This window comes from Mauremys reevesii, linkage group 8 (assembly GCF_016161935.1).
Source record: "Mauremys reevesii isolate NIE-2019 linkage group 8, ASM1616193v1, whole genome shotgun sequence".
Classification (NCBI taxonomy): domain Eukaryota; kingdom Metazoa; phylum Chordata; order Testudines; family Geoemydidae; genus Mauremys; species Mauremys reevesii.
This window is the reverse complement of record NC_052630.1, coordinates 72,885,122-72,898,969: the sequence shown is the minus strand read 5'-3', so window position 1 is coordinate 72,898,969 and position 13,848 is coordinate 72,885,122. Positions and strand designations below refer to the sequence as shown.

The 13,848-nt window shown below is 39.4% G+C and overlaps 1 protein-coding gene across 16 annotated transcripts in view; it reads right to left on the bottom strand.

Moving 5' to 3' along the window:
* DPYD (dihydropyrimidine dehydrogenase) overlaps nucleotides 1–13,447 on the bottom strand; it is a 638,604-nt gene extending 625,157 nt beyond the window's left edge. For all 16 annotated transcript variants that reach the window (XM_039484205.1, XM_039484204.1, XM_039484209.1 and 13 more), the window contains exon 1: nucleotides 13,361–13,447. In XM_039484205.1, the coding sequence (XP_039340139.1) occupies nucleotides 13,361–13,408 (48 nt within the window). In that variant the 5' untranslated portion in view covers nucleotides 13,409–13,447. The remainder of the gene's footprint in view (nucleotides 1–13,360) is intronic.
* Nucleotides 13,448–13,848: the final 401 nt, after the last annotated feature.

Sequence of the window (13,848 nt, the reverse complement as noted above, 5' to 3'; positions counted from 1 at the left end):
ATGTCACCTTTGGTAAACTGGGAAAAGGTCTTTCCACTAATCAACAACTCTGGGATGAGAGCTGGCTAAACCTATACTCAGAGTGTTAATCATTCACATTTAATTTGTGCACATTCCTGTTGTGTTAAATTGGCATATTGGATTAATTCAATTCTTGTAAATACACCATGGTGGCTTCTTTTCCTCTCACTTATCCTACTTTGTGGATAGGATTACTGCTTGTCAGCAATGACTACAGTATGGCATGAATCCTTTGTTCTGCATATGGTAAATGTGTTAACAGCATCACTAATATCCTCTAATTTTTAAAATCAGGAAGGGTCCCATTAAGGATTTGCAGTTGCTAATTTGTATTGTTGACACTGTTTTCAAGAACATGGAACAGGAAAAAAAGACACCTGTTTAAATGCCTGTCAAAAATCATTATTAGGAGCAATTGGACACATGGGGTTTGATACCACACCCTAATCAAGACTCATTTAATTAAAGTTGCATTGTGGAAAAATCCTTGTCTTATCCAGCGACTCTTTGCCTGCATTTGATCCAGATAAGGATATGTTCAACCTGTTGGCAGCTGCCCACTTAGTAGGTCACCTTGAAGACAATATCTACAAGGAATGCATCAACATTCTGCCTCTGGTACTTGATCACCAAATGACCCAAACATGGAAAATTCCACCGGTGTCCTATTGCTCTGAAAAGGGGCATCAGTACATTTTCAGGTACAATAGGTTTGAGATGGACATCATTGTGTGACCAAAAGGGTAGCAACAGAACCAGCTGTCATGTTCTATCAGGCTAAGTAAGAGGCTCTTATGGAAAGGATGATCTACAGGGAGACTACCAATATTGCGCAGTGACCAACCATCATAGGTACTTTATGGTCAATTTGAGTGTAAGGCTGCAAACTCAAAATTGTTATGCCCCGAAAGCACATATTGATTGAGCATGTGGCAATTCCCTCTGTATCTGTTATCTGCATTGTGTTGTGTTATGTGTAAAATCAGGGGTTTAAACAAAGTGTAAGGCCCTAAATTTATGTGAGAAGGTTTATTAACAATCACCCTATCAAGCAGAGGAGAGAAGGGGAAGACTTGTAGCCTAAAAGGTATAGGTATTTGCTAGGTAAGGCATAGGCATAAGTTAAGGCAGCAAAATAATGTACCTATAGGCCTGAGGCCTGTAAGACAATAGTTTAGCTAAGCTAGGCATAAGGCCCAATAGCTTTCATATACACACATAGCCAGGAGTAACCCCAGATCAGAAAATATTGTAGCGACTAAACTGTTAATAGGCAACCACAACATTTTAGTTTATAGCAGATTGGGATATTTTAAGTTGGGAACAACCACAGATGTCTGACCATAAGAGTGCCATAGTAACAGACATGTATTCTAATATGCTGAGGTAAAGAGGCCTAGTAACCTATGAGAGAAGGGCACCCCAGCATTAGTAGGGTAAGGCAATACAAATAAGAAAAAAGGGCAGAAACCCCTATTGAAATATGCATTGGTATAGTGGCATCAGCACATCACATTATACACAGGTTGTATTCAGGCCTGTGTGCTTAGGAGAGGGAAAGGATGTAGCTCCTGGGTGGTGCCAGGATGAGGAAGATAATGGCTAACATTTCATGAGGGTGAGAGTATATGGCTATTCAGGTGTACATTCAATACTATTTCTACGTACCCTGCTGCACTGCAGTATTTGTGACTGCTGACTATATTTATAAAAAGAACAGGAGTACTTGTGGCACCTTAGAGACTAACAAATTATTTGAGCATAAGCTTTCATGGACTACAGCCCACTTCTTCGGATGCATCCGAAGAAATGGGCTGTAGCTCACGAAAGCTTATGCTCAAATGTGTTAGTCTCTAAGGTGCCACAAGTACTCCTGTTCTTTTTGCGGATACAGAATAACACAGCTGCTACTCTGAAACCTATATTAATAAAACTATTACAAATACAGAAGGTTTTTTTCCTAAGTCTGAGTGTTAGGAACCCTGACATGCACAATGGCAACTGAGCAGTAATTCCAATACTGGGCCTGATATTGCAACAAGAACCTATCAAACCTCATAGTGGTAACTGGGAATTCTTAGGTAAGCAATATAATTAATACAGAATCCATAGGTCAGGCAACATGTGCAAGCTCTGTTTCTTGGATTCTTTATTCCTTGTTTCAGGAATATCACATGAAAATACTTGCTGATTACAATCATCCAAACCAATTACAGCAAAGCAGGTACTGTGTTGGCACAAAAATCAGCAGTTAATGAAATACTTCTGAATGTTGGAGATAGCCAGTTATTTGTCCGTATTAGTTGAGTGGTCTCTTGTTCCACCTATTGCAATGTTTTCCAGTTCTGTTTATGCCTGATCTACAAGAGGTTGGACAGCATCAGTTTTTTGGCTGTGGACATACATCCTCACTGCAACTAATTTTTCCAGGGAATCTTCTCATGCCTATGAAGTTATGAATTGAGTAGCTAGTCTGTGCACAAGTTTTACAATTGTTTGATTTGTACACTTCTGAGGGAGCTGGTAGCAACCTCTATATTTAAGTTACCTAACTTAAAAAAAATAATTAAGTACTAACACCTCCGTTATTTGCAGCTGGGCTTTGAAGCAGGGATAAAGCCTTGGGACTAGAGACATGCCTTTTACTTGTCTCATAAGTCAGGCTTAGCTGAGTTATGAACTTTTAAAAAAATTGCTATTCCCTTTCTATTGCTTATGCTGATCAGATAATATTTGGCAGCATGAAATTACTAATTTGACATATGAACATTCTAAAGAACCAGGCTCATACTGCCAGTGCAGCAGCATCACCACACTACTGGGAATGCCTGGGAGCTGTTGCAGCAGCTGTAGCTGAGGGAGAGGCAGGGCTGCACCTGGCTTCCCCCAATCCAGCAAGTAGGCCCTAGCAACCCCTCCCCAACTCTCTGATAATGGGCTTTTTCTGTTGCCAAGCCAATGTAGTTAGTTCAAATCAGAGAAGTGCTACAATTTCAGGGTTCAAATCCTGCTGATCATGGGGTTATTACTGTTACACAAAGGAAAAAGATGAACACAAATTCTATTAAAAAGACTGAGGAATTTTCAACCTGAATGTTGTCTTTTTGTATGTGGAGTAAAGTATTCAAAAGATTAAGAAATGCCAGATTTAAGGATGCCAGTACCATCTTAATTCATTTCCTTTGTGCTTATACATTATGCTATAGCCTTTAACCATATGCTGCCTTTTTTTGGCATAGATCCCCTGCCTGCTTCATTGCTCAGGATGGACACACAAGGTGCAGAATTAAAGTTATATGTACAGCCTTAAATTTGGCATTTTGTAATTTTAGACTGCCGAGTCGTGCACTCAAATAACATTTTAATGTAGGTTTTGTTCTGTTTGTTTTTTAAGGTGGTGGCTTAACAGTGAATTGGCCAAATTCAGTGGTGGGTCCCAGAAGAGTCTGGAGGGATTCCAAGTTAGAAGAATGTGTAAATTTTACCAAGTGCCTCAGTATTTGTTCTCCCCCAGTTTTATTTGCTCCTCCTACTCCTTATCTCTAAATTTGGCCCACTGAATGCCACATCAATGAGTTCAAGGAAGTGTGACTGATCTACTGAGGGGCCAAAAGAGGAGAGTAGCAAGAAAAGCAGCTAACTGAAGGATAAAAGAATGTGTTGTCTACCCTACTCTTTAATTTACACATTCTTCTGGTTCCTGAGCATCTCAGCATTTGTCTAGTCAAAGTTACTGCACAGCAAACTGGGGTGTACAGCTACGCTGCAACTTTTGCTGGCTGCCTCCATATTCACTGCTACAGATGGCATGTGCAGATTAATGTAAATTCTAACACTGCCCAATATTGGACTTCACCTACAAATGGAATTATTGTTGAAAATAGCAACAAGAACTGTGACTTGCTCCAAAATGTCTACCGGAATGGTTATCAGTTCTGAAAGCTCCTTGGAACTAATCATGTGTTAATGGGATTTCTTTATTCACATAAGAGCATGGACCATAAGATCTAAATTGCCACTATGTAGGACAAGTCTCCTCCAGAGCAAAGTGGAGGCTGCAGTTCCACTGTCTGCCACCACACCAACTCTGTTGTTTCCTGTGCTGGAATCCCTCCCTCTTCTGGTGTCAACACAGGGGAGATGGGAGGAGTGTGCTGGGGGAAGTCTCAATATTGATGCAAAATTAACATTGTTTTAATTTACTCTTTATAGTATTAGGTGTTCAGATTTAATAACAGTGGAGACAAGTTTAAGAACTATTTCTCTGTACTTGTAGATAGACCATGCTTGCAGAATAGCAGCTTATATTTGTTTTCAGTTGCTGGTCTTATTTAATAACATTCAACATAATTAAAGAAATTTAGAAAAATTTCCACCTTTTCCTAATGTGACAAGCCCAAGAAGCTTCAAGGAGATTACCTCCTCCTTGCCCAGATATCTTCATTTATAACCTCCCAGTCCAATTGCAGACTCAAATGCAGTTTTATAACTTCCATATTGTTGTAATATTCTACATAGCTTATTTCGTGTAATGTTAGTTATTGTATCAAGTGTTTGGGATGAATTTTTACTTGGGAGTAAAGCTACTTTTGACTGTAATCATACAAACCATTTGATAAAAAGGCAAACATCCAAACAGGAGAGTCCCTCAAAACATGCAGCCTGCTCCCCATTGTTAATGACTATGGAAATATTGTTTTTCCTAGGATTTCAAACAGAAGCGTTAGAAGACATATGTGGTTGAGACAGTATCTGAAGACTATCTAAGCTAAAGACAAATTAAAAAAAAGACTATATAAAGTAGGGATAGTTAGAAGTTGAAATTCTGTTTTAAATCCATTGAACTCTAATAAAAATAAATGACTCTCTCAAATGATGGGCTAAATAAGAGTTCAAAACTGTAAGAGATGTTGAGACAGTTCTACCCACAAGAAGACTGACAAATACCACCCTTGCATGTGCAAAGAGATTACATTTTCATGAGCTGATGTTACCAGGACTATTCCATGACAGTTTTAAACCAATGAAAGCGTGACAGCAACAAATATTTAAATCCAGCCAAACCTGAAGGCATATATTTTTCACCGTCCTCCAGTCAAGCTATGGAAGGAGTAGAGTATAAATCTCTTCACTTCCAGGTGCATTCCCCTTTCACTTTTATTGCAGCCTATTCATCTCATCTCTTTCAAGCAAGCAAACAGTGACAAGACAAAGAAGCCGCAATAAAGCATTAAGCAGCAACCAAAATTAGGTTGCCATCACCCTTTAGGATGGGCTGCACAGGTGCGTGTAGCCCATCCATTGACTTCCACGGATGAAGTTATGCCCTGCCTTTGCAGTGTTACTTTTCCACAGGCTTTGGAGCACATGGCACAGGTCTAGCCTTTGGGAATGGCCTTGCCCAACACAACCAGCCTCACTATTATGCCTATTACCAAACTCATGTCTGTATTAAATACAGGTTTGCATTTTTCTTTCTATTTCCCGCCACTGTCAGTCATGTGGTGTACCACACTCCAATCCAATTTAACTCATATAGCCAGTTTCTGCCCATCAGCGGGGGCCCATTTCCTTCAACTACAAATTAATTTAACAAGTAACAGATAATTTATAAGTTACAGTGACAGGGAATCTCTATATAATTCTATAAAAAGAATCACTGCAGGAAGCATTTTTTGCACACCCCTTCAGAAACCACAGACTTGGCCATTCCTGTATCTATTTTCATTTTCAATATTACATCATTTACTTTTACATTAAGATAATATGGGGGAAGGGGACAAGATGTCTGTTCATTTTCCATCATGTACTATCTCACACATCCTTTCATCCAGGGCTCTGACGCAGGTTGTCCCAACTCCTCCAGTCATGTAACTAGTTCAGTGGCTCTACTTGTAGGCACTGAAAGCTTCCTCTTGGCATATCCTTTGGTGCACTACAGTGCACTGTGGCAAGCCTGGTGTGGCATCTCCTCTTACAGCACTTTTACTCCCATGCATTAAAGCAATATGGCTCCTGATAGTGTGATGTCCCTAAACAGCGGAAACACAGCTCCCTCCATAATCCAAAGAGATATACTGATCGGTGTAATCATCCTTTTCACCTGCCTGCTGATGCCTTTTTTCCCCAGATACACCACAGTGAGAGAGGTCAGTTTATTTTCAAATTTTGACACCTCTCTTTGTGGATTTAAAGAGCAGTGTGAACAGTTCCCTCTAGTGGCACTTCCTTCTTGTATGTAACATTCAGTCACCACTTAATTCAGGGCAATTTACTCCAAAAGACAAATTGATTTAGTTTACTGCACAAGACGACCAGGTTCTTGGGGTAAAGAAGTTTATTTTTTTTAAAAGTACAGTACACGTGGTTTTAGCCATCAGGGTTAGGAAGACAACCCTTTATTTATTAGTCTCTAACATCTTTATTAAAGCACTGCTTAAATCTAAGTATGTTGCAAAACCCTCCCTCTTCCATTAAATTGGAGAGTCCATATAGCCATGTGTAGCCATTTTATATATAAAATAGCCCATCCTTCTCACTAGTTGTTACATTCACAGCATATAAACAGATGTTAGATAAACATAAAATACCATTTCTGGAAGGTTACAACATAAAGGTTATTTCTTAAGATCCAGAGCCCTAACACACATGAATCAAAGAGAGAGAAAGCAGGCTGCTCCCAAGGCAGAGGCACATAACTCACTACATCTTGCTTCAGGTGGCTCTTCCTGTGCCAGGAAACCCCCTTACAAACTTAAATTGTTACCTTATAAAATTTAAGAATTATCAGCACAGTACAGAATTAGATTTAAAGTTTCCTTGTGATAATTTGAGTAGGATATTGAAAAGTAAGTGAAGTACAGTTTTAAAATAAGTAACAGCTTCCCTTGTTAAACAGGGAAATGGTTTAGATTATGTATTCCTGGAAAGGACACATATGCTAACCTTGATAAAGAAATAGATTTAATTTGAATATAAAAATATTCATTAGAGCTCCTTTAATGGCTTCTTTCAAGAAGCTGAATTTAAATATTTTCTTTGGTTTCATAAGGATTAGTTAAGATCGCTTACCTTTGCCTATTTATAAAACTGTTTAAATTATCCATGTTAACTGAAACAGGACTTTCCAACAATAAAACAAGATTCCTTTACCCATCCATAACCTTTTGCATTCTCTATAATACTATAAACTAGGACTTACTACTAATTTTGAAAATAAAATACCTTTGACCTTGACTCATTTAGAAAGGAGTGCCCCCATCACAGGTAGGCCCACTCAAAAGGGTAATCTATGTCAAAAGCTCTCTACAGAGAGACATACAGGAGATTGTAACAGAAGTAACCAGGTTTTATTACATGTGTTTTGTTAAATTTCTTTCTTTAAGAAGATAATCCTATTTAGTTGTGATGATTTTACCTGTGGCATCTAAGGCATGGCAAAGATCCCCAAGTAACTAAGTGGGAGTCAAATCCCGCAAAGGGCATTGAGAGACAGTTAAGATTAGAGAAACAAATGTTAGGCCACGTTTATACATTTTCAGTGATTTTTGGAATAAAATTTGGCATTCAACAGCCTTTCTACCCTACAGGGCATGATGGGAAGTGGAATGCATGGGGGCTCTGTTATACCTGATTTCTAGTGGAATGAGGTCCTTGAAGGGTTGAAGAAAAAAAATATATCAAGGAGCTGGGCAAGGTCCCTTCACAGATCTCCCCCCTGAGTTTTAAGTGAAGGCTATCAAAGTAGTCCAGGCAATAATGACTCAGGGGGTGAGGGGAGAAACCCTAGCAGTCAGTATTGCCTCACAGTGGTGTACGAGTAGTTGTGTGACTCCTATTTCCCACTAATTCCAACAAGTAACTAAATCCTTGTGCATCTCTTCATAAATTTAGGAGTAGGGGTGTGAGTTAAATTTCCATTAGCAAAGAAATTAAATGTTCAGCCTAAATCTGCATTGCAAATCTTCCCCTTTACAGTGAGATTTTGCAGTGGTCTCCAGAGAAGGTAGCTATGCAGAATAACCCACCACATCCTGCAGTACGTTAGTACAATAGGGTGTGTTGTGGATGGAACTATAAATTCCTCTTTTTTGGGGAGGAGGCAAGATGGTAAATTCAAACCCTTACCATTCCTTTGACATGGCTTTTGTGCTTTACAATTCCATAGCCAAATAAAAAAAGTAAAGTCACATAAAATGGCCACCCTGTGAGCTTTGATAAGTATCCAAATTAATTTTAAACTAAAATGAACTGCTGTTTAGTGAGTCCACTAATTTATTCCAGCCATCTGTAGCAGTGTAAACAAAAGCTTTTCTCCAAAAATGCTTCATACTTTTTAGATGTAGCATGGACTAAAAATTCAATATGATCATCATGAACAAAAAACATGAGGGAAGAGAACCCACATATTTTCACACCACAAACGTCTTTGACAGTGGTCATCACACAACTCAGAGGTATTAAAAAGTAAAGCATTCTTCTGGCATAGTGTAATGTTTTCTATTTAAATGCCACCAAATGTTTCTTCTAAGATATTGTGGTAGGTGGAAAGATCTGGCACTCAATTCTTTCTGTCCATGGTAATGACACATTTTAGGCAAATCTTATGTTGCTGAGTTTGAGAGTTTAAGTCTAAGTACTGGGTCATACTGCTTGTATTGACTAAAAGGAGACTGTCATCCATGCACACCTCTGTCAAATTGTCCATCTGCAGTTAGACACTTTCCTTCTCCCTGCCCTATCCCGTGACACGCTGTGGTTGCTATGTTGCTAAAATTCAGGTAGAGAGGATGTATAGCACGAATGTGTGTAAACAGAAACTCCCATAAGGCCTGATTATTCAAAGGTACTGAACACCTGCAGATCCTTTCTATGTACATAGGAGTTGAGGATGCTGAGCATCCTCGCAAGTCAGCCCCAACATACTGTATATGTATGAAAAATACATTGGGGCTCATTTTAGAGATGCTAAGGAATAACCCAGTTACGTTGGGCCAAATCCCTTCTGTGGATTTTTCTCCATGAAAGGGCCATGTCACCATTTCAAGTCACTGAGTTTCCACAGAGTTACCCCATTGGGCTGAAGTAGTTTGCCCTCTTCTCTCAACACCATGTGGAGCAAGCAGAAGGCGTGACCTTTCAAACTGACCAATTTCTGATCTCCATAGGAAAGGTCTCATGGATTTTGGAAGAGTCATGAAGGGCTGTTCCATTCACACAAAGACTGAATGCATCTGTGCTATTTCTACAGCCCCTGTGGCAACATGCCTCCCCCCGACCAAGGGCTTACATGAACTCCACTTTGGGAGCTGGTTTCATTGTGTGTGTGTGTGGGGGGGGAGGTTGAAAATGAGAATGTGTTGGAGAATGGGGCCCTTATCAGATATGTAAAGGGGCTTTCAGGTTTCAAGTGACATGCAGCTGTGAAGACTAGCCACCCACTCCCATGACTGTGGTGTCCCAGCCATGCAGAACAGGCTTCCATTAATTTATGCTCTAGTCATATTAGAGAAGCAGATGCAACATATCTTTGATTAGGTAACAACTGAAACATTTATTCAGGCAAATATTCAGAGGTGATGCCCTGCCTAGCTCATGGCTGCCCAGAATACGCTACCTCCAATCCAGAGGGAAGCACACCGGGAAGTCACAAAGAGGTCAGGCTCTGAAAGAGGCAGACACCTCATATACTGTCTACAACAGATCACTATACGTACACCCTGGGACAAAGCTTTTTGGGTGGAAATTTTGTAGTTTTACTGTGCTCCACAGACTAATAATAATAATAAAAAAGAAAACAGGATCTGAACTGGTAGTTTTTGTCATTTAGAAAATAGTGCTGGTTTTCGCAGCAGAGTTCTGTTGAACTGGATTTTGACAGCCTTGCAAATAGTTCACAAGATATGAGCTTTTGACAACAACAAAAACCAGTATTTACAGTAGGCTACTATTTTGGATTACCAGACAGCCATCACTTAACTAAGTCCTTAGCTTTCAAACAGTTTTCCTCCCTTTTTTCAATTTCTAGATCTGAGAGATAACAGAAGTGCAATTGTTCCTAAATTTACAATATTCCTTTTTAGTTGCAGTTCACCCTTTGTCTTTTCATTACATCCAGAAGCCACTATATGGTTTTTCATGAATTGAGACCTCAGCCTTACACTTAGATATTGACCAGATCAGTTTTAGCTTCAGAAAGGAGTCAAGGGTAAAGTTCCCCCCCACAAAAGTTTTCAAATAAATTAACTATTGCTTGGGATTCTTATATTAATATGTTAATAAGTACATTACAAAAGACAACATATGTTAGCATGTAGTATCCACTAATATGGCAAAGTAGTTTTGTAGACAGGATTTACTTAAAAAAAAACAAACCCACACACCTTAGTTTTAATAATAAAGACAAAGTTACCTCATCTGATCTTGTAAGAAGAGCATTTTCCTTCACTCTCCCTGGCATTAGCATGTGTGATATATTAATCCCCACAGGACTGTGTTTGCAATGACCTTGCTTAAAATACAGACCTATTCCCTTGGATTATAGGTGACATGACTTACATGTTATCTTAGTTCTTTAGTGGTGTCTGAGCCGATTAGCTATATATTAAAATACATTTTCCAATTTGGAGTTATTGCAGTACACAATAGCTAGTTTTATTTTTCTTGGAAGCCAAATACATACTGTTTTTTTCATTAAAATGATATCTATGCAATATCTGCCTTTACCATTGCTCCTTGAAAATGGGATAAACAGGATTTTGAGAGTTTCTTTTGGCAATGAAATCTTTGTGCTATAAAAAGAATCTATGAATTACTGTCATATGCAGACTTCCATTAACTTGCAATTATGTTTACGTTGGGCTTTGAATGTGGCATTTCCAGCCCTATAAACAATACAAAGTGCTGCTTCTAATTTAACAGTTAATACATGGTTTAAAATTGTGAAATTAAATACACCTCTACCTCGATAGAACGCTGTCCTTGGGAGCCAAAAAACCTTACCGCGTTATAGGTGAAACCGTGTTATACTGAACTTGCTTTGATCCACTGAATGCACAGCCCCACCCCCCCCGGGTCACTGCTTTACCGCGTTATATCCAAATTCATGTTATATCAGGTGGCGTTATATCGAGGTAGTGGTGTACCTCTTCAGGCCTGGGAACATGCCTTTCTGTGAGTCTGTACAGTACCTGGCACAATAGGGCCCTGATCCTGAATGTGGTGCTGGATGCTATCAAAACAAGTAGATACAAATAAGTACAAGAAAGTGCTCAAAAGGTCCTTAATTTAGGACTACATAAGTTATTGCTGGCTGCAAAACCAGTGAGTGGTGAGAGGAACAGGTTTGGGGGAAATTGAAGAAGCAAGCCCTCCCCTATGTGTGAGCAAGGGAAAGCAAAGCAAGTTCAACACAGGTGGAAGTGGTAAAAATAGAGGCATTTAGGCACCTAAAGATGCAGATAAGCACTTCAGGGGTTCTCAACTCCTATTGCTTGGTAGGCACTTTGGAGGGCACCTAGTGGAATTTTTCTGCATCTTTAGGAATCTAATTACCTTTGAAAATCTGATCCATCCTGCCTCCTCCCCAGAGCCCATGTCTGCCTCTGCATATGAATTCCATTTGGAAACCTGTAAGCATTTTGGAGAAAGATAGGGTGGGGATAGGAAGGACTGAGGAATAGCCACTCTCCATGGAATGCTTCCCTAGGAAATTTACTGTTGCTAGAATCAACTTAGCTCTCTATTCCTGCTGGCGGCAATGGAGGAATATTAGAGCAGGTCTCCTTCAGAGTCCCCTGGCATGCACAGCCTCTAAGATCATAACATGCACACCTGAAGTGGACATTAAAAATGAAGTTACATATACATAGGTGCATATGTATGATGGGTGGAATGCCTATTGTCATTAGTATAAAACCACAAAACCTATTGTGTAGTAGAAACCAGCATGCATACAGAGCATTTAAAATTCTTATATTTGTGCTAATAAAAACAGAATTAGAAGTATCTGGAAAAGGCCCATTGGGCTCACAGCCTTATCCATAGGCTATCCTAGGGACTTTACCTATAATAAAGGAGGGCAGCATTTGACTAGAGATCTCAGGTACGCAATTCCTGCTGACAACAATAGGAGCTAAGAGCAGAATTTAATGCTGAGCCTCTTAAAAAGAGTTTTTCCATTTGTTTTTCTATATTAAAAAGAAAAGAAGTTTCTCTTCTCCCCAGCTGTCAGGAAATATTTTCCTCTTAGGACAAAAGAGTTACTATTAGAACAGTGGAAACTTATTCCTCTGTGCTGTCTGTATGCTGGAAATTCATATTTTGCTTAGTAATCGGAGTTTAGTTACTATTCAAGAAAATCTGTGTGACCAGACCCACTGACAAATGTTAAGATGTGCAAGAAGAATAAGGCTATGCTCTGATGTGCACATGTAACACCTATTAATACCAATAGACAGTTACCATGAAGGGCAGAATATATCTTATGCCTTAAACTACATCTTTTTAATACCTTACAGAAATTCACATTTTGAAACAGTTCTCTTATGCACTGCAATTGTCAACCAAGTAACAGCAATTCTAATACATTCATCTGAATCCAGCTTTTGAGGAGCTTGAAGAATTGGGATCTAAACAGCAGCCTCTTCTTGACAGGACCAGCTGGAGTTCTATTTCAAATTTGCTGTGAAGAATTAAGTGATTGAATCCCCATACCCTAGAGTATTTGACACAGAAGTCAACTGACTCTTGCAGTCCCATCATTTGAAAAGTTGCCCCCTAATTTACTCAGTTTAGCATTACTTTCTACTCCTGAGAAGGCTAAATAGTATGTGTCTCAATGAAAAACTTCAAGCTTCTACAATGCCACAATTATGACTGATTTTGAAAACGAGCATTGTAGGAATACCAGATCACTCCAAGGGTTGGTAATGGGACATGTAGCTTTTCATTTCTAGCTCACCAGTACAAATCTAGGCCTGTGGAGATGACCAGCCATCAAATAGGTAAATACCCTAGTTGGTATTTCACTCCTGTCCCTAGTGGGTAAGTATCCACACCTGATAGGAACCTGCCCTTTCACTGAACAGGGGAAAGCAGCACTAAGTAGCAAGCTATTCTTACATTATTTCACCCTTTCCCAATAACTAACAGGTGGAATTTACCTGTGAAGATAGATAGTGAAGCACCTCCACAGCAGATAGGCCCTTAACAGTTTGGTGCCCAGAAAGCAAATGGGAAAAGTAGGAAGACAAAACCTAAATGAGATTTTCCATAGAACAGTAGCTTTAGGAAAGGAGTTGTTTTTGGATTAGTTTGCTGTTGGCCCGGTGACTCTTACCTGCCCAGGAGGGAGCTGCTCTCTAATAGTCTGCCTGGAATGTGACATCTTTTCACCCAAGTTCTACAAGAGCTGCTCAGGAAGAACATGCGGGAAGTGAAGGAAAGCTGTTAGAAGATATACTTATAAATTACATTCAGCTCCATCCAAGGACTAGGGGATATAGAAGGAAAAATGATAATGAGGTGCTTTCCCAATGGAAGATTAGATAACTGATGCTCATATATATAATAGCAATACTTGAGTGTCCTTGGTGTACTAACAATCTAAAATCAGCTGATCTAGTATATTGGATCATTTTGACAAAGTTCCATGAGCACATCATAACTACCATTACAATCGGCAATAATTACTACCTCACTGGCAGTCTCAGCAGAGAGACACTAATCATGGAGTAAGTAGAAGGAATGAATTCCTGCAGGAGGTGCCTGCAACACATGAATGGGAGAAATTTTCACTACTGCTTCCAGAGCGAACAGCTTTCATCC